The following is a 21,643-nucleotide window of genomic DNA, read 5'->3' on the forward strand; positions in this document are numbered from 1 at the left end:
TTAAGAAATTGATCCTTCCAGGGTGTAAGTTGTGGAAGGACTTACACCCTGTAAGTTGTTGGCAATTGTTCATTATTGGGAAGCTTCCAGAATTTTTATATGTGACACAAAAGATGATTATGTTTAGTGTGTCTAGATTCTTATTATGGGCATGTAGAATCAGAGCTACTAAGCTAAAGGTGACATTTTAGGGGAAGGTTTGACACTTTAAAGACCGCTGAGGATAAAATCGTATTTACTGTTTGACAGTGGAGGGGGTAGAGGGACCATCGGTCTTAAATACTGCATTGGCCTAAAACTTTGTTTTAATATAATGTATTTGATGTGTTTTACTCACTTTTTACCTTATTTATAGTAGTATCTGCTTTTTTATTTAATGTAGGTTGTAAACTGTATGTTGCATGGACTTTTATGGTTGATAAAGCCTAAATAAAGTATTGAATTGAACTGACAGAAGTAGCTACTTGAATGAAATCTAACTGCATCAAATTGAACTTGGAAAAGATCAAAGTAGTAGTCTTCGGGAAGAACGCCTTGCCATGTGACTCCACCTGGTGACCCACAGATCTTGGATCCACCCCCACGTCCCTAGATGCAGTTGTGTGGGTGTGTAGCCCATCTCAAACAAATTGTGACCTGCTAGCCAGTACACCAACCACTGAAGCTGTCCAACTATACAATGCGCTTTAAAGTCTGGTGTCCCCATACCACCCCTAGTTGCTGGTCATTGTAATTTAGAGAGGGTAGCCTTACTGCGACATTCTCCCCAGATCAGGTCTATAAATAGAGAGTCCAAGAGTTTCAATACCCAATCAGGGATCACTACTGGCAAATTGACAAAATGATATAACAATCTTGGCAGCATCACCATTCTCGCCACTGCCAGTTGACCCACCTTCAAAAATGGCAATTTAAGCCAGAAGGCCACTTGTGATTTCAAGGACTGGATTGTGCATACTAGATTCCCTTCAAATGCATCCTGTGTGTCTCTATATAGCTGGATGCCAAAGTATCTGAAAGTGATCGGTTCCACCGAGTTGCACCGAACCAAACTGTAGGGTGGGCAATGTGTACGAGTAGTAAAACAAAATGCACAGGATTTGGAGGCCTTAATCAGTAATCCTGAGAGGGTGCCGAATCGTGTTAGCAGGGCGGCCAGTGTATGCATGTCCAGGCTTAGATCCCTGAGATATAAGAGAATGTCATCGGCGCACAATGTCACTGAGTGAGTAACCGGGCCCACCAGTATTCCAAATATTTTCATAGCTTGATGGAGATGCTGGGCGAGGGGCTCTATTGTCAATACAAAAAAAGCAGGGATAGGGGACACCCTTGGCGAGTACTTCAAAATATTCGATACGATGGGGAGATGTTTTGGCCAGCTTTAGCTCTGGCCGTGGGCATAGTGTAATGTAACTCTACCCAGCGGCAATATTCAGGAGGGAACCTGTACCATTTCAATGCTGCAAGCATGTAGTCCCAGCCCAGGGTGTCGAATGTTTGCTGAATGTCTAATAACATGCAGCCAACATATAGGAATTGGTCGTGGGCTGAGTCAATTAAGCTGAAGAGGCAGCGTATGTTTAAGGAAGTGTTTCCACGTGGTATAAAGCCACTTTGGTCAGAATGTATCAGCTCGGGGAGCAAGGGAAGAAGGCAGGAAGAAAGTTGAGGACACTATAACCGGAGAAAATTGGGATTTTGCTACATTCCAGATCGGTTTTACTACAGTTGGGTAGACAAAAAAGGTAACGGTGCGCTAGGACACATTTGTGGCATGATGTGACATCCAGCAGTAAGAGTTATTGCAGGCAAAGCTGTCAGATGTGTTGTTGTTTGCTTTGCTTTTGCCCTAGAATGGCGTGGCTCTGGGCGCAGTTACCGTAGTTAATGATTACCTGTTGGCTCTTTCAGCCTTTTTACATTCACTGGACCAATTACCCTTATTCAAATTACCTGTTGTGATGCTATTTCTAAAATGTTGCACCAACACTCTTTGTAATGCCACAGTGGAACTTAAATCTAGGCTTCACCTTTCTGATGTGTATCTTGTTTGAACCATTTTTAATTGCATCTATTCACCTTCAAAACAGTCTTCCTAGTGGCAATTACATCTGCATGCCAGTTGAGTTACCTTTGGGGTGTCTTGGTCCAGCCCTCTTATACCACCTTTTTCTCGGGCCAAAGTGGTGCTGAGACCTAGTGTAGCAATCTTTCCAAAGGTGCTACTGTTTAACGCCTGACAAGCCATCACACTTCCAAAGAAGAAGAGAGACTCCATCGTTTGGACCGACCCCAAGAGAGGGCTTAACTTATACACTGATTGCACCAAGGAACATCAGGTGTAGGATCAACTCTTCATGGAATTATATGAGATAAAGACCGGCAAGTTAACACAGAAACAGACTGTCACTTGACAGATCATTCTCTGCATCAAGGAATGCTACACATTGGCTAAGAAGCAGCCTCCAGAAGGTTTTCAGCTTCACTCCAATAATGCAAAGGCCGCAATCATTGAATTACCATGATGAGTGCCTCTTCTGGGTATATGTCAGGCAACTATGTGTACCCAGGTACACATGTTGACTAGGCACTACTTCCTCAACAGTCAGGTGTGTCAAGATGAGCATTTTGCCTACTTGGTCCACTAACCTTATTAGTTTGAGCCATTAAACAGATACTGCTTTGGTACCTATTCAGAAAGTGACTTACCTTCAGTAACAGTCTTTCTGCTGTTCAATATATCTAACAGTAGACGCCTCACTGTCCTCCTGCTTCTCGAAATGTGGTATGGTTACCCAGTTTTGTACTCTGCAAACTGGTTTTTCAGTTGGTCAGCTGCTGTATATTTCAGGTCATAGACAGATCATGAAAGAAATTGGCAGCAGGGTCCATCGAAGACACTTACATATGGAGTTGTGCTGCACCACCTGCCAGTGCACAGGACCATTCCTTTGAAATTTCTGGATTCAGACTAAGCGGGGAGTAGAAAATGTCATTCTGCTTGCACAATTGTCGTAATCTGCTGATTCTGCATAACTGAAATGCAAGCTGGTTATCAAGATTGGGTGACCCCTGCACAATTTTTGGTTGCTAGGAGGGCTTCTGGCGAGATTTTTTAACGCGGGGCATCATGGTCAGAGGCCGCTTCTTGAGTAGATTTTCTACTTGAGAAGCTATAAAATTAACTCAAATGGCCGTGCGCTCTTGTGCACCAGATGGTGAGGTTTGCACTGATTTTTCGGCACGGAAGCCCTACCGGCAGTAAATCACAGCACGAGCAGCACAAAGTGTATATTTTCACCTATTCAGCAACTCAGTGGAATCTCACTAAGTTTTTATGCAACTCCGCAGAATTACGCGTAGTGAAATTCTACAAGTTCACCCATCTCTAATTCATACTGGCACCAGGGAATATTAAAAAAATGAGGACTCTGTGATTAGAAATATCCTTCAAGATTAATAGACTACTTAAATATGGCAACAGAAGGTGATGGGAGTGTACACAAATGCAGTACTTTATGAGGAGATTATATAGCCAGCAGAAACATGTCAAGTTTGTTACCATTGTTCACATGACTGGTGAGTCCTCATTAACAGAGCATACATGTATGTATGTTGGTATGTTTGTATACATGGGGAACCTAGCTACAAAGCATCTGTCCACTGTCCAGTAGTGGGGGTACAGAATAGGGAATTCAATAGACAGTGTGTGATATAGAAGGAGAGATGTGGCTTACAACTATGGTTCTGGAAGGAAAGAAGGGTATTATCAAAGGTGCAGAAAAGGCTATGCAGCCTGATGGGGATCACATCAGTTAATCAGGGAGTTGATACTCATATGAGAAGTTGATTTTTGTGAAGATTTTTCAGGTCCTTGTCAAAACAAAGGGGGGGGGAGAGTCTTACAAATCCAGACATGAATGGAGTTCAGAATCTGAGTAAATGAGGAAAAGACCTGTCATAATATCTAAACCTTCACACATTTTATTTTCTCAATTTTTGTAAATTCCCCTAAGAGATAGATCTTGTTTGTCTGATGAGGCGATAATCTGCCTGAAAGTACAACCTTGAAGGTGAGAGTGTCATCTTTAAAGGTAATATCATTGAGTACAGGGAACTAGTGGACTTTTCTCGGATGGAGGGGATGCTATTAAAAATCTTTGGTAAACTGATCAGGTGGGTAGCATCATAGATGCCAAGAAAATAAAAGGAAGTAAACAAACATGCCTCTGCCTAAATTGGCGACCTTATCCTTGCAACAACATTTTTAAATAAAAAAGGACCATTGCATTTAACTTTAATAGAACAGTATGCTTGCTCCCTAGAAGGATGGTGTACTTGGAACAGGTATAGAAACCCTTTTTAGTTTTTTTAATGCACTTCACAGGTAAATATGCTGCAAAGAAATACTACCGTAAGCTTTGATTACTGTAACCTAAAAACATCAAATAAACATGCGGTAATGGACAAAATAAAGTTTTGGTGCACCAGCCTTACCACTGAATTGCACCGCTTTTTAGGTGGGATATGGAAAATGCTGCCACAGTGCAAGAGAGGTAGCAATTGAAGTGGGCTGACCCATTGCCCCATGCTGTATTCTGTTGTAGGCAGACACAAAATGTAAAAGCCAGCTGGACAAACCAACAGATCAACAAGTCTGACCCAAAGCCCTCCCAAGTCTGCATTTTTCTTTTATGATTTTTATTTATTCCATGAGGCCAGCAAAACTAGACCATGCCACCTAAAACACCTCAGTCACACTAGTGGAGCCCTGGAACTATGACAGCAAGGTAAAGCTGAGAACATATAGGGTCCGTATTTCAAGAGTACTATAAAATGGACAGATGGAAAGTGCTTGACACTACATATCTGGTTCCAGACATGTATTGCAACTGAATTGAAAACGGTGTAGTAAATAATGGCAACGCCTCAAACTCTACTGAACTACATTATTCCATAACTGCTTACCTTGGTAACTTTCAATGTTCTTTAAAAGAAATTCACTTTCCTCTGTAATTTTGTCCTCAATGGTTCTCTTGCCCATTCCAAAATCACGTAAGGTAGTCAGAGTAAAGCGCCTCATCACCTTCCAGTTTTCTCCATGAGAAAAAATAAGACCTGCAACATAGAATAAGATCAGGCTGCTTTTATACTTTCCAATCGACAGACAATTGTTACAGTGAATGTCATCACTGCCACAGAAGGATACATTTTAGTAAATCACAAAACAGAATTTGGTTTCTTCCGCCGACAAGCTTCCAAGGAGTGTCTGCATTTACATAATTAGGGTAGTTGTACTAAGCTCTTTTGCAGTCGCAAACTGTGATTCACAAAATCACACAATTTTGACCACAAAGGGCCATTACTAATGCAAATCAAAAACGTTTTTTCAAGTCATTAAATTGATTCTGCGATCCATACTGAATTGCAATGCGGGAGGGGCGTAAAAGGGGTACTAGATTTGTCGATGCACAAATTTGTCTCTCATTTGCTAACCCAATGTGCGCCAACTACTTAGACCAGGAGTGGTGTAGTCCCTCTACGGACTTTGGTGCTCCCAGATTGGACTTGTCTCTAGTTTATTAAATCAAGCACACTGAATTAAATCTGTGAAACATTCAGTAAGAATGGCGCACACAGGCTAAAGTGTAAACATTTACTTAAAGCATACAAGTGCACAAATACATAAACTGGATCGTCAATCATTTAGCATAATGGCATATAAATTAAAAGTACGAAGGACACAGTAAAATTATGCAGAAAATCCACCATAGATTTGCCTTCTAAAAGTAGGAAGGTGTGCTCTCCAGGCAGAGAAAACATATCCTTACATAAGACTTTAGACACTACAAATGAGCACGGTTAACAGGATATGAAACAATGGGAAACAAGCAAAAAGATACAGTTTAATACAGAATACGTTAAAAGATTCTCTCATAATACTAGAACATTAGATTCAGATGTTCTCAAGAGTCTATTCTGGTAACATGATGATACAGAAGATGTAACAGCCTAGGACAGACAGGCTGTCCTTGGTTAGGTACATTGTGTTCAGCATGACTGGGAAAGTCTCCGTTTTTTGATAAAGCAAGAAAAACAACAGCGGCAGTGATCGCCTGGTATATTGCAATGTCACCTTCAAAATGGAAACAAGCATTGCCATGACACCAGTCCTGTGAATTTGTTAGGTAGAGATCTGTTGTGCAAAATGAATTGCACTATATTTTGTACTCCGGATGGAATAGCATTTGAAACACCAGATGAAGATGTATTGCATAAAATGACCCTAGCAAACAGAGAAAGCGAGGTTACTGAAACCTATGCTGTATTTAACCCTGATGAATTACCTAAAGAATTGAAGCTGTAGGATTAATGAGAAATGTAGATCCAATAAAGATAACTGTAAAAGAAGGAGTAACCTATCCAAATGTCCCTCAATATAAAATGACACCTGAGATAATTGAAGGAGTAACTCCAATAATTGAGAAAATGATCAAGCAAGGAATTTTGAGAGAAATAATGAGCAGTCCATGTAATTCGCCAATAATGGGACTGAAAAAGCCTAATGGGAAATTTAGAATAGTGCAAGACCTGAGAAAAGTGAATAAAATTGTTGTGTCATGTTGTCCCATTGTACCAAATCCATCAGTGGTTTTATATCAGATTCCCCATGATGCAGAATGGTATACTGTAATTGATTTATGCCATGCTTTCTTTTCCATCCCATTGCACCATGACAGTCAGCAAATGTTTGCATTTCGTTTTCGCGAGCATATTTTGGCTTGGTGCCGAGTCCTACAGGGGTATACAGAAAGCCCCTCAATCTTTAATCAGTTATTGAAGAAGTCATTGGAAAGTTTAGAAATGCCTGAAAGTTCTGTACTAGTCCAGTACATCGACGACCTATTGGTGGCGTCGAAAACACGTGAGGCTTGTGAAGTAGAAACAATAGCATTGTTGAATCATTTGGCAGATGGAGGACTGAAGGTATCGCCATCAAAATTGCAGTTTTGTAAAAAGGAAGTACAGTATTTGGGACATAAAATTGAGAAAGGACTGAGGAAAATAACAATAGACAGAATCAGAATCATAAAAGGAATGAGAGCCCCCATGACTCAAAGAGAGGTGAGAATGTTTCTGGGAATGGTAGGGTACTGCCGTCAGTGGATTAGCAACTTTTCCCTGATTGCAAAACCTTTGGTACGACTGACAAGAAGTGATGTGAAAGATCCCATTGAGTTAAACAAGGAAGAATTGGCAGCATTTAAACGATTGAAAGATGGTTTGTGCGAAGCACCTGCATTAGGTATGCCTGATTATGAGAAAGGAGTTTAAGTTGTATTGCAGTGAGAGAAATGGATGTGCACTCTCTGTGTTGATACAGAAACATGGAAAGATGAGGAGACCAATTGCATATTTTTCATCGATGCTTGACCCGGTAGCTATAGCTTTACCTGGGTGTTTGAAAGCAGTAGCTGCAACATGCCGAAGTTTGGAGCAGAGTGAAGGAATTGTGATGGGATATCCATTGAAAGTGTTTGTACCTCATGATGTAGCGATCCTCTTAACAAGGAGTCGTACTCAGTATATGACACACAGTCGGCTGACTAAGTATGAAAAGGTCATATTAGGGGCAACCAATGCAAGTCTTGCGAGGTGTTTGAATGTGAATCCTGCAACATTGTTGCCTGATGCTGAGAATGTGGAAGTAAGAGACGAAGTAGATCATGATTGTTTGCATGTGCTTGATTACTGCACAAAACCACGACCGGATATAAAAGATGTGCCTTTACCAGAAAGCCACTTTGTGATGTTTGTTGACGGGTCATGTTTGAGAACGGAAGAAGGAGTGCTAAGTGCAGCATATGCAGTATGCACAGTCGCAGCAGTGTTGGAAGCATCCTATCTGAAAGGAATAAAATCAGCACAAGTGGCAGAACTAGTGGCCCTAACTAGAGCATGCAAGATCAGGAAAAGTGTGAGAGTGAATGTGATAACTGGCAGCCAGTATGGCTTCGGAGTGGTCCATGATTTTGGCCAACTCTGGCTACAAAGAGGTTTCCTGACCTCAAGTGGAACTCCTATCAAGAATGCTGAAGTGGTTGGAAAGTTGCTTGAGGCGATACAGCTGCCTAGACAACTGGCTGTTGTGAAATGTGCTGCTCATAGTCAAGGTGGTGATTACATCACCACAGGAAATAGGTACGCCAGTGACATAGCACAATATTGCGCACACAATCAGAATTCTATCAATCGGGCTAAGGAAAGAGAAATGTTTTCTTGCTCCTTGATGTTTACTAACATTGTGGGAACTTGGGAAGAAGTAAGACAGTTGCAAGAAGAGTCAGGAGATGAGGAAATTGAACAATGGATAAAAGCAGGATGTGCACCAAGAGAAATGGATCATGTGTGGGTCTATCGAGATGGAAGACCAGTTATGCCTGATAGCATGATGTCTACCATGGTATGGATGTATCATGACCAGGGACACATAGGGAGAGATGCTATGTTCAGGTCATTTAAGCAGACCTGGTACAATCCAAAATTTAGACTTGTAGCAGAAAGTCTATGTCAGAGATGCTTAATATGTCAGCAATACAATCCTGGCAGGAAGACAGTAGTGAGTCTAGGAACAATAGGCCGAGAAGGAGGGCCTTTTACCAGAATGCAAGTGGATTTCATTGAGATGCCTCCCTGTAAAAGATTGAGGTATGTTTTGGTTATGGTCTGTCTGTTCTCTAGGTGGGTGGAAGCATTTCCAACAAGAAGAAATGATAGGATGACAGTGGCAAAGCTACTTTTGAGAGAATTTATCCCCAGGTTCGGGTTCCCAGTGACCCTTGAATCAGACCGAGGAGGGCATTTTCATAATGAAATTGTAAAATTAATTAGTGAAGCATTGAATGTACAACAGAAACTACATTGTGCCTACCGACCAGAGGATTCTGGTTTGGTTGAACAGATGAATGGTACTATCAAAAATAGAATTAGGAAAATGTGTTTAGCCACAGGTATGAAATGGCCTGATGTCTTGCCTCTAGTACTCATGACTATTAGATCAATTCCAGACAGAACTACAGGGTTAAGTCCTTATGAAATAATAATGGGACGCGCTATGAGGCACGTTTTTATACCAGTCAACAAGCTGATGACTATAACTGATGACATGGTATTGGAATACTGCAAAAACCTAGCGGACGCAGTCCATTCAGTGTTTCATCAGGTTGGAGCGGATGCCACCACCCTTGAAAAGAAGCCAGCTCATGATCTGTGCCCAGGAGACTGGGTGAGGATAAAAGTCCACAGAAGAAGAAACTGTTTGGTTTCAAGGTGGGGAAAACCAAGACAAGTCATTTTGACCACAACAACAGCTGTGAAGTGTGCTGGACTGAAAAACTGGATCCATGCCAGTCATACTTTGAGGATACCAAATCCAGTGGACAGCACAGAAAAGGAATATTATGATGAATCAGAGTCAAGTACTGAATCAGATAACGAAGAGCCAAAAACATAAGAAAACTCTGAAAGGGGGGAAACAGAACCAAATCTAGAATTGATCCCCAGAAGTAGCTCTCTTAGAAGAAGATAGCAGATTTCTGATACCAGCTCAGATTCTGAAAATGAACAAGGGACACAAGGCCCTAGAAAAGAACATAGAAAGAAGTAAGGAAAAGATAATGAAGAAGCAATAAAAGAAATTCAGGAAAAGGAAGTTCCAGATGAAAGACTGAGGGGAGTTCCACCTGAAATAACAGATTCAAGTGAACAAGGGACAGGTACAGAGAGAGAGGGACAGATTTCTGCAGAAGACCCCTGAGGATGAGTAGGGAACTGCAACATCCAGTTAGGTGAAGGGACAAGTAGTCAGCAGGAAGATTGCGTTCTGGAGACCCGAGGAGGGACAGAAGTAGGGAAAACAAAACAAGTGGTGGAAAAAGAAATTGTTGAAAAGGAGAAGCAAGTTGAGACAGAGTCTGATGTAAGTGGAAACGAAATACCTGAAGGTCGAGTTCTAAGAAAGAGAGCTTGGAGAGATGAAAAGAACAATAAAGGAGGTAAACTGAAAAGAGTTGCAAAGGATGATGTGTGGCCAAATAAAATAAAGAAATTGAGATATCGGCTGACACGAGTGAATTCACCAAGGGCTGAACAGGTGAATGAAGTGACTTATCAAGGAAAATTGAAACAAGAAGAAACGATTCAGAATAGAGGGGAAAAAGAACAGGGAAACCTAACCAGAAGTATAAGTCACCAGAATGGACGTATGTGGCTCTGCCTGAAAAGGGAGAAGATGCAGATAGTCAAGGAAATCCAGAGGAGATTGTACTGAAAGTGGTTAAAGAAGAGGAAGAATCAGAAATCCTAAGAGTTCTCTTGTCCGACATTGGAGAAGAAGAAGCGGAAGTTCAGGAAATTCTGTATCCAGATTACGAGAAGGAGGCAAAAGATGATGAGATGCCAAACTGAATAGAACAAAAGAAGCTGTTGATGCGGAAACAATAAATTAAGAAAAAAATAGAAACTGGTAGAACCACGTAGGTGCTTAGAAGCCTTGGGTTAGAGACTAGTTGTGAAGTAAAAGAGGCTAAGTCAAAAGACACAGTCTGTTTTAGTAAAAATGGCTAACGTAGATAATAGTAAAAGTAGATGTACATTCATGAAAAGATGATGTAAAATGTGTTGTTGTTGTTGTACAGGATTATTAATGCTTCTGTGGAGCATACTTGCTCTTCTTATTTCTTTTAAGGTTACTATAGACACGCTAGAAGGACATAGTGGAAACATAACTAATATAGGGAAGATTCAAAAGGTAGTTCTGACTAGAATAGATAATAATTATTTACATGCAGATAAGTCTATTACTGACTTTTTCTAATAATGTGTTTTCAAAATTGTTGTATGAATATGTAAAGACCATGGACGTAAGGGATTGCTATGTATGCATGCAGTTACCTGCATCTGTGTCAGAAGGAGTGACTTATCACCTTCCGGCTACGTATGGAATAACATGTAGTGTAATAGCTAGTTTATTTTATCACATGGGAAAATTAGAATATTATTTTTCAGATGTAGATAACATTTTTGCGCAAGTACCTGTTAATAACAAACTAAACAAGGTAAAACCTGCTAAGGTATTAGGGGAATTTTTCTTAGAAACTAAAGAACAAACATTAGAATATATTTTCAAAAATAATTTGACTTGCAGTTTGAAGAAAGAGGAAAAGACATTCTTAGACATGGTCGAGGCAAGGAGACTGAAAATGCAAAGAAAGGCATCTGAAGGAAAGGTGGAGAAAACAGTCTGGGATGTAGAAATGGAAAAACATTTGATGGGTGAAACTAATCCAACTTTGGCTTTAGATTGGCCCCAGAAAGGGAAATTGTGTATAAGAAGGAATCAAACGGCGTATGACAATTATTTTCTAGGGAATAGTGAGTGCCATGATACATACTGAATCATGGGTGGATGGGGATTTAAAGGTGGAAGAGATCCAGTTTTCCCTGGACAATATTTTATCTGTGGGAACAGGGCATATTATCGTTTGCCAGACCATTGGTATAGCACATGTTACTTAGGCCTGGTTTTTCCAAAAATCTTTCACATAGCTTAGGTAATCATTTAGTACGTAGTAAGAGAGAATCTTGGGCAGAAATTGTGGGTGACATTTTTGGAGCATTGATACTAGCAGTGGGAATATCTCTGAATGCAAACAAAATTAGAAGATTATCAACAGCAGTGGATCGCTTGTCAACAAGCACCGCTGGAGGATTCTTATTGGTAAACACTGAAATGGTTGCCATGCGTACTATGGTAATGCAAAATTGACTTGCCCTTGATATATTATTGGCAAAAGAGGGTGGAGTCTGTGGAATGCTGAAAGTTCAACATTGTTGTACTTACATTCCTGACGAAAGCAAAGATCTGAAAATTTACATTAGGAACATTACAGAATTGCATGACGAAATTGTACCACTGGAAGTTGAAGGTGTTTGGGAAAAGATTGGAAAGAAAATAGCTGCTATTAAACATTTCTTAGTGAAGCTCGGTAGCACATTTGTAGGCAAAATATTATTTCCACTAACATGTGTGATTTTCATAATATTAGTGATAAGATTAGCATGTATTTGTTGTAGAAATAAGAAAACTAAGAAAATAGTAAAAAGAGAACATTTTTAAAAAAAGACAAGGAACAAGAGAGAGAATTTGAAGAGATTGAATTAGAAGAATGGAAGGAGAGTATGTATAAAACAACAAAAAGAGAAGAATTAGGGGAAACTGAGTTATGAATAAGAGCAAGAACACATTTTGAAAATTCCGTAAAAGTACAAAAATGTTGTGATGTTGTGGTGATAAAATCACCAAAGGGGGGATTGCTGGAGCGGGTAATTTGAAAATTTTTGTATACCCTCTTCATTTTGCATGTTTATATTAATTGATTAACTAACTAATAGTAATATTATTAATTGATTTGCTGTGGATACTTACCAACCTTACTAATATATGAAATACAAGTGGGATTTGCATGGCCTAATTAATACGTTAATTAAAATATGTACGCATACTAATAATAGACAATTAGAATATTGCATGTTAAATGTTGCTTTTGTGGTGTATTTGTGATTTGTGCTTTATATAGTGAGTATAATCTGCATTGAGTGTTGCTTTTTGCTAGATAAATACACACACATATGGGTATTAGTGAGGGAATAACATTTTATTAGTCATTTCTATGTATTAATTACGTTTTTGTGTTTCTTTGCTTAAGTTGTCCAATCTGGCCTATCGTAAAATGGCCGCCCTCTGTACTCGACACGACTTAAGCTGCTCCATATGGTCCTGAGTGAAGTGCGCCTGCGCTAACATCAGCAACAGTGGCCTCCTCATGACCCTAACCAAACTGTACCCATCAAGGACACTGGGAGACAAGACAATTCTCCAATGAACAAAGAAGTGACTTTTTAAACCGGAACTATGAAGACCAATGAGCTAATATACATTACTTTGGTGGGAACCGGTCATCCGATATTGGACTGATATTGGACTTATATTGGATACAATATTATGTCAATTTTCCTTATAAAAACACGTAGAATAGAGAGGGAAGGAGATACCCCATTCGGCGCCTTCTTTGATTTCCTGACGTTATGCTGACGGAGAGGACGGTGACACTGCAGGACAGCTGTTTCCCTGAATCTTTGACGGACTGATCGGATGCCCAATTTCCTGATGAACTGAATTTTGACATTACATGGGCATAGTGTGACAGAACGACTGAATTTGACTTAGAGGACGACAATTAGCCAGAATAGGTCAATATGATGGTCAGCTGCTTGAATAACTAACAATTTATTTGCATTATCTAGATAAAAATTGATTTGATTCATTACAGAAATTAGTTGGGCTTTTTATTTACGGAAAATGTATTAATGCAAAGTGATTAGAGAATTAGAAAATCGACTAAACCAGCAACTAGCTGATCCGTCGCCAACCTATGAGAGGAGTACCAAAAGTGGAATTTAGGGCCTTTCATTACAGCGGATGGAACAATCATCTCCAGAGAAAAACAGACCGATAGAGTGAATGTTGGTGTTATGGGCCCCACCAGCGAATGTAGGGATTGTCTGTTTGTGAGATCTTTGGTCTGTGACGAAGGGAGGGATTTTGTATTCCACGCTGCAGCACTAGCGCTATGAGACCTACGGGTGATATATGCGCTCAACAAATACCAAATACAAACAAGGCTGCTCACAGAGGTAGGGCGCATGGGTTTACTCACACTGGGCACTCGCATCGTGGCACGCCCGGCAGGGCATGCCGCAAGCAAAATGCCGGCAGTAATCCTAGCCTGCTTGTCTCCATATCGCGGCCTAAATATGTCAGGGAGACAGTAGGTAAACTCCAGGGGACAATTGGTATCGAAGAGAGCGGCTGAGGGATGTGTGAGGCGTTCACCCTGGGAGAAAGGCAGTGTGGCGACCCAGCTCGAACTTATAGCTGGGGGAGTGGGTCAAGTTGCAGCTGGTTAGTCCAGAGGCAGCCGAGCATGTGGACTCCTGGGCAGGGGCACAGAATGAAGCAGCAGGCTCCAGTGAGAGGCTGACTGAAGAAGGGGAGAGGGAGGATATAGGGAGTGTGATACAGGCTCAGGGAAAGAGCAAGGGGGCTGGGAACAGCGTACATGCTCTCTGACAAAAGGCAGAAGAGAGAGAAGGTGGGCATTGATCCCTGCAGGCAGGGAGAACAGCCTGCCAGCACAAGGTTGAGCAATGAGTGAAAAGGAGATCGGGGGAGCTGGTAGGGGGAGATAATGTAAGGTCTGGCAGGGGCGGAAAGCTAGTGAGGTGGGTGGGTCCAACAGGCACCACATGTGTCTCAATTGTGGAGGAGGCTCAAGGAAGACAGAGGGAGACGCTTGGACAACGTGGGGGGCCCAGCTTCAGTGCTGATAGCAGCTGGAGTAGAGCAATGAGGAAGGACAAGAGCAAGCGGATGTGGAGGGGGGTTTATGAAGGGGGAGAGGCTGAGTTTTTGAGTGAGGCCTACAGCTAGGACTTCCATGCGACAAGGTACAAAACAAGGGGCAGTGTCAGCACTGTGAGGGGGGGCACTTTGGCGGGAGGAATGGGGCGGAGGCACCATTCGTAGCAGGGAAGCAGAGCGGCAGGTGTAAGCAGCACAAGAGGCATAGCAGGTTATTAGGGTGAGGTAAGCAGGGGCAGTTGGCATTGGGTGCCCAAAACAGGGTGAAGAGCAGGTAGATGGGTACATTAACAATGGCAAGCCTGACCTACCTTTTCTTTTGAAGGAACAGGGTCACATCAGACATGCAGACTTGAAAGTCTAATGCGCCTCACAGACCCTTAGGGGAAGAGATGGCAGGGTCTCAGGCGGCCAGCCAGATGCCAATGTGGGACAGTTACAATACTGCCACAAGAAGGTCTATGGTGGCCTCAGTAGTGCATCAACCAGGATGCCTCAATGTGGTACTTGGGACGGTGGAGTCAAGCGAAAGTAGGGGGAGGTGCAGACAGGAGAGTTTATTAAGGTTCCCTGGCCTCCCTCAGGTAGCACATTAGGTTTTGCATGGAATGCAGACAGCAGTATGGATGCACAGGGCAGGGAGCCCACGGAGCTGTGTGATGTAAGAGAAGATCAGGCACAGTTGGACAATGACAAAACAAGTTTGGAAATGGGTGAAGTGGTGGATGATGAGGTGCAAGAATGAAACAGGTGGCGGACAAGTGGCATGAAGGGGTTCAGATAATATAGTTGTTTTTAGTGTGTTGTAGGAGTATCATGGTAACTGATGGGCGGCTAGATCTGGAACAGAGGCAACCTTGATGCCAGGTAAGGGTGCAGGAGGCACAGCGCAAAATGTGATACACACACGCAAGGTGTCGTAAAGTTGAATATAGGGGAAGATGGGAGTAGCAACCACATATGTTTACGGAGTGGTTTGTACGTCAAAGATGTCGGGATAGGTACAGAGGTGCCAACAGTGAAGAAGTCGTCCAGGGTTGGCCAAATGCAGACGGAAAGTTTGGAGGAGCAGGCACAGGAAACAGGGACTCCACAATCTGGGGCAAAAAGAGAACAGGACATGCCGCAGGGAAAAGGAAAGGAGGGACAGGACAAGACAGGGAAGGAGAACACTGGAGCGAAAGAGTATGGAATGGGGGTGACTAAGCCTCTGGGAACATATTTATTGTTGGCAACCATAGAGAAGATATGGAAAGGGGAGTACGTAGAGATGCTCAAGCTTCTCCACAGGGAGCTTAGCATGAATGAGGGGTTCAAAGAGGAGGCATTTGAGTTGTAAAATTGCCTGAGGTGCTTACGACTATCAAGAACTGGACGGCGGCATTTTTGATTTTCATGAGTGAATACTGCGAAAAATACCCAGAATGATGCGTTTCACAATTCAAATGTATGGATGTGATACGCAGACCGCATATCACGTATAGGGAGTATGCCTGTTGTTAGACCTGGCACCTTGGCGTGAGTTTCCCTTCCACTTTTTGATGGTGTGCCTCGACTGTTTTGCTGGTGTTGTCCGCTCAGGGCACTGCGCCACGGCTAATCCGTGCCGCAGTGCAAGTGCTCCCTAAGTAAAGTGTACCTGTAATTGATGTCCATGATTGGTTGATTGGATTCACTGTCAGTCCCCAGTAGAGTGCACCAGGGGTGCCAGGGCTTGTGAATGCCAATGCTGCTGGTGGGCTTGCAGCGCTGGTTGCGCCACCCACGGAAGCGGCCTTGTAAAGTGTGTCTAGGGTCTGCCACCGCAGACCCTGTGCGCGGTCCCGGACCGTCGCGCTGACTGCGCAAGTGCCCCCACTTGCCAGTCCCTAAACCTTCCCTTACCTACATATTAGCCACCCCTCTGGTAGGCCCAAGGGCAGGGTGCATTGTAGGCATAAGGTAAGACATGCCCTGGTGTGTGTGGCATGTCTTAGTAGTGAATTACAGCCCTTGTCATTTTTCACTATTGAAGGCTACCTGCTCTCCATAGGCCAGAGTGGGCTGCCGGGGTCACGCCAACGCTGTGACCCCAGTGGACTCAGAGAGCATGGTAGAGTGTCAAGTTTGGTATGCCTGAACTCAGAATAATAAAATACCTCTTGTAGTCAAGTTTATTTTAGTATCCTGGGTTTGTAAATACTACTTTTAGAAAGTTAGTATTTACTGACCTGACCATCTCAGTCCGCCTCTGCTGTGTGTATGTGTTCTGCCTGGCAACAGTAAGGAGCAGGGTGGGGGGATCCCCAGAGACAGGTTGGCTGCCAGGTGGTGGGTAGAGAGATTACACTTGGATGGGTGGGAGGAGTACACCTTGACTCTTGAATAGACCTGTGCTCTGCCACCACAAAGCCGGCGCCACCCCCTGTGGGGCGGCTGATGTCTCTGCCCTGCTGCTGAAAGGAAAGAGCAGAGTCACCATAACAAAGTGCTCCAGAACTGGACTGAGCCAGGCCTAGGCCCCCTGGCGCTAAAGAACAAAAGAATTGGTGTATAAAAGTAGGAGCCTGGCTCCTAAGAAATCAGAATCCTGTTTACCACAAAGAACCTCTGCCCGACTAGAAGGAGAAGAAGACGCCGGAGGAGCTGGCCTGCTGCTTGCCTTGCTGAGAGAGGAGAGGAAGAGACTTACTGAAAAGACTTTGCTACTTTGTGCTTGAACACTCTCCAAGGGCTTGATCTGAGCTTGCCCCCTGAACTGAACCCCAGGAACAGTGGGTTCTTTGTGCTTCTTGCTCGTCCTCCAATTCGAGCCGTGTGTGCATCCCGCTGGAAAAGAGACTGCGCCCCTCATCGCCCCTCCTAGGGCCGTGACACTCAGAAGCTCGCCTGCCTCAAACCCGTGAGAGCCCCGCTCCGTCCCGAGCCGCTCTCTGTCCCCGGGCCAGGCCGCCTGCATCCCTGTCACCGCCTGCTACTGGAGCGCGCTGACCGCGCTATCACCCCTCCCGCCGGAAGCCGTCCGACGACTGTGATCTACGCCGGGTCATCCAGCTGCACTGACCGTGCCCTGCGACCCCGCTTCGCTATCCCCGGACATCTCAGGCCGCGCCGCCTCCGCTGTGGAGACCCTCCTGCACCGCCGTGCTAAAGGGTCGCTGGCCGCGCCTGCCTACGTGCCCACACCTGCTGATTGAGGACCCAAGAACACTTCCCAAGCCGAGAGTCGCACCGACCTGTGCCGACTCTCCACATCACTAAGGAAGTTCCAGTATCGGGCTCGGGGCCCGCAACGCCTTATTTCCCCGTTCGCAGGAACCGATCTCTGTGAGTACTGGAACTACAAGTAAAGAGACTACGAACCATCCATTTGAAGCTACAAACAAGATCATTTGCCTGCTGTATAACCTGGTGGCCTAGCGAAAACGTTATTGGTCTTGTGATAAGTCTGTTGAGATATATATACCTTATTTTGACATAAAGAATCGTATTTTTATATATATCCAAGTCTGGTGTCCGTTTCTGGGGGGATTGATGTATTTACTGTGTGTACGATTGTAAGTGCTTAACCAACAACGCCTGAGGAATCGCCTTGGCTGCTCACGCCACGCACCTAGAGGGTGAGCAAGGGTCATTCGCGAGGGGTTATCCTGCGCCCTGACGTGGAGGAGAGGGTTCCTGCTTGACACAAGGGCAACCTTGCGCCAACCAGAGATCCCCGACTCTAACATTGTTGGCAGCGGTTGGGATTTCGGATTTGCACTTGTAATTTGCATACAGTGAATTATTAATCACCAGATAGTGAGAGCAGACCAAGTAACGCAGCCACAGGTTTTCATTTTCTGAACTTTGTTGAGACATCTGCCATTACTGCAACCATGCCTGGCTCGCACTCCGCTGGAAGAGCACTCTCTGTGATTTCTGGAATAGATGAGGTAGATTGGGAGAGACTGGAAGGCTACACGATGGAGCAATTGAAAGGCTACAGTGTAAAATTCCGAGTTCCCCATGCTGGATTCAAGAGGAGAACCCAGTACGCCAAGGCGCTAAGAGCCTGGAGGGAGTCACGAGACCCACGGAATGCGGGGGACATCGTTCCACCCGACAACCTTGAGGAGCCCAGCAGAGTCCGGTCGCCAGAGGAGCTGGCAGACAGGGCAGCAGACAGGGCGCATGCAATGGAGATGGCAAAGTTGGCAGGACAAATGGAAATGGAAAAGCAGAAGTTGGCCCTGGAGGCACAACAACGCCAAATGGATCACGATATCAGATTGAAGGAGTTGGAGCTGAAGGCGAAAAGTTTGGACACCGCTCCTTCTGGTGGCAGCACTCCACCAGCGCAGGTAGAGTCCAAGGTGTACATCCCCAAAGATGTAGTAAAGGAGTATTTCAGAAAGGATGACATAGGGCAGTGGTTTAGGGCCTACGAGGTGGCCATGTCCTCACACCGGGTCCCTGAGAAAGACTGGGGAGCGGGGTTGTGGGGAAGGTTCCTTGCTGAAGGGCGGGACACACTGTTAGATTTGCCCTTAGAAGTCCAAACCTCATACCCCCATATGAAGGAAGCTTTAATGACCAGGTATGGGTTAACTCCTGAGCTATATAGACAGAGGTTCAGGGAGACCAAGAAGATCCCTGAGAGTACGTATGTGGAATATGTGACCTTTTTCTGCAGAGCGCTGGATGGTTGGGTGAAGGGTAGCAAAGTGAATGATTATCAAGGGCTGCTTGATTTAATTGCATGGGAGCACTTGTCCAGTCAATGTTTTCCTGAGCTACGCCAGCACCTGATCGATAGCAAGCTGTCCAACCCGAGGAAGCTTGCTGAGGAGGCGGACCGCTGGCTCAGCACCAGGGTCCACAAGGGTCAAGTGGGAGACTCCGCCAAAGGTGGGCAGGGTCCCCAGCAGAAGAGTGGGGGGGACAAGGGTAAACAGAAGGGGTTCCAAAAAGGCCCCCAAAGTAATTCCCAAGGGAACCAGCAGAAGGGTTCTCAGCCTCCCCCACCCCCGCAGCAGAACGGGGCCCCGACAGGTAGACCTGTTCCAAAGGGGCCCTTCAATTGTTACAAGTGTGGTGACCCGGGTCACATTGCCTCTGATCCGAAGTGTCGCCTGTTTGGTAAGACCGCACCCACTGGTGCTCCACCCCGGCAAGTAGCTAGTGTTAACTTTGGGGAGGAAGTAGCAGTCCAGGAGGGTGGGGGTCCCGGGCAGATGACCCTAGTCTCGCTAGGAGACAGTGAGATGGTCCCTGTAACCTACCTGCCCTCTAACACTAAGAAATATGGGCAAGTGGTGACCATCAATGGAAAGAAGGTTGAGGCTCTTAGAGATACAGGAGCCAGCGTGACCTCGGTGAGGCAACACCTGGTGTCTCAAGAGCAAATTGTACCCAATGCCTACTGTAGGGTTGTCAATGCTGACAACGTAGAGAGTCGTTGTCCAATGGCTCAAGTTCCCTTTGAGTGGGGGGAGGTCTCTGGTACTCTACAAGTCGCTGTGAGAACTGACATGCCTGTAGACTGTCTGCTAGGGAACGACCTGGAGAGCTCCCCTTGGGAAAAGGTGGAGAAGACCACGCATCTGAGGATGGTGGGTCTACCCGACTGGGCGTGCGTGACCACCCGGTCCATGGCAGCCAGTAGGGGTGTTGAGAGGGTCCTGGAGCCTGAGGGAGAGGTCCAGGAACCGGCCTTAGGGAGAAGGCGCAGGAGGCGCGGGAAACCGGCCCCCGAAGTTCCCACGGCCCAGGAGGAAGTAGACCCTGAGGGGGATGCTCTGGAGCCTACCGGGGAACAGATTGCCGAACTGGGAGATCTGCCTGAGCTGACCCATTGGCAGCAAGAAGGAGGTCCCTCCAGGGAGGAATTCTGCAGGGAGCAGAAAGAATGCCCTTCTCTCGTAGGTATGCGGCAACAGGCTGCAGACCAGGCCAATGGTGTTCAGGCCAAAACACACTACGTGTACTGGGAGAGTGACCTCCTGTATTCCGAGCCTAAGGCTGCTGAACCTGGGTCAGCCCGTGTGCTGGTGGTACCCCAGAAGTTCAGAACCTTCCTACTGGGGCTGGCTCACGATGTGCCGTTAGCAGGACATTTGGGGATGGACAAGACCTATGACAGGCTTGTCACCCACTTTTACTGGCCCCAAATGCATAAGAATTCAGATTCCTACTGCAGAACCTGTCAGACTTGCCAGGCAAGTGGTAAGAGCGGAGGGAAGCACAAGGCTCCTCTGCAACCTTTCCCTGTGGTCGGTACGCCATTCCAACGAGTGGGTATTGACATTGTGGGGCCTCTGGACCCCAAGACAGCCCTGGGCAACAGGTTCATCCTGGTCTTGGTGGACCATGCCACCCGGTACCCTGAAGCCATCCCTCTGAGGACAGTGACGGCCCCCGTGGTGGGACGGGCACTGATGGGAATTTTCTCCCGAGTGGGATTCCCTCTAGAGGTGGTGAGCGACAGGGGGACCAATTTCATATCCACGTATATGAAATCCCTGTGGAAGGAGTGTGGGGTAACTTACAAGTTCACCACTCCTTACCACCCCCAAGGAAATGGGTTGGTTGAGAGATTCAACCGAACCCTCAAAGGCATGATCATGGGCCTGGACGGTCCGATGAGGCGTAAGTGGGACGTCCTCTTGCCATGCCTGCTCTTCGCTTACCGAGAGGTGCCACAGAAGTCTCTAGGATTCAGCCCCTTTGAGCTTCTGTATGGTCACCCGGTAAGAGGACCTCTGAGTTTGGTAAAGGAAGGCTGGGAGCAATCTCCCAGGAAACCTCCCCAGAATGTATATAGTTACATGCTGGCCTTCCGAAACCAGACTCGGCGTTTCAGGCAACTTGCTGAGGCAAATCTGGAAGCCAGCCAGGAGGAGATGAAGCGGTGGTACGACCGGAATGCCACTCTGGTAGAGCTTCAACCTGGACAAAAGGTGTGGGTCTTGGCCCCAGTGGAGCCGTGTGCACTTCAGGATAAGTGGACAGGTCCATTTGAGGTTGTGGAGCGCAAAAGTCCTATCACCTACTTGGTGGACATGCAGACTCCCAGGAACCCTTTAAGGGTCCTACATGTTAACCGCCTTAAGCCCCACTTAGAGAGGACCGAAGTGGGCATGCTGCTGGCCACTGATGATGGAATGGAAGAGGAGACCGAGCCTCTTCCTGACCTCT

At 45.2% G+C, this 21,643-nt stretch overlaps 1 protein-coding gene across 1 annotated transcript in view; it reads right to left on the reverse strand.

Annotated features, from left to right (window-relative positions):
- The window catches only part of LOC146816628 (cytochrome P450 2K1-like), a 183,519-nt gene that overhangs the window by 119,959 nt on the left and 41,917 nt on the right, over window positions 1-21,643 (reverse strand). The window contains exon 3 of the mRNA XM_085610506.1: window positions 4,972-5,121. Within this exon, the coding sequence (XP_085466632.1) occupies window positions 4,972-5,121 (150 nt within the window). The remainder of the gene's footprint in view (window positions 1-4,971; window positions 5,122-21,643) is intronic.

The sequence above is a fragment of the Triturus cristatus genome, chromosome 6, assembly GCF_964204655.1.
Source record: "Triturus cristatus chromosome 6, aTriCri1.1, whole genome shotgun sequence".
Classification (NCBI taxonomy): domain Eukaryota; kingdom Metazoa; phylum Chordata; class Amphibia; order Caudata; family Salamandridae; genus Triturus; species Triturus cristatus.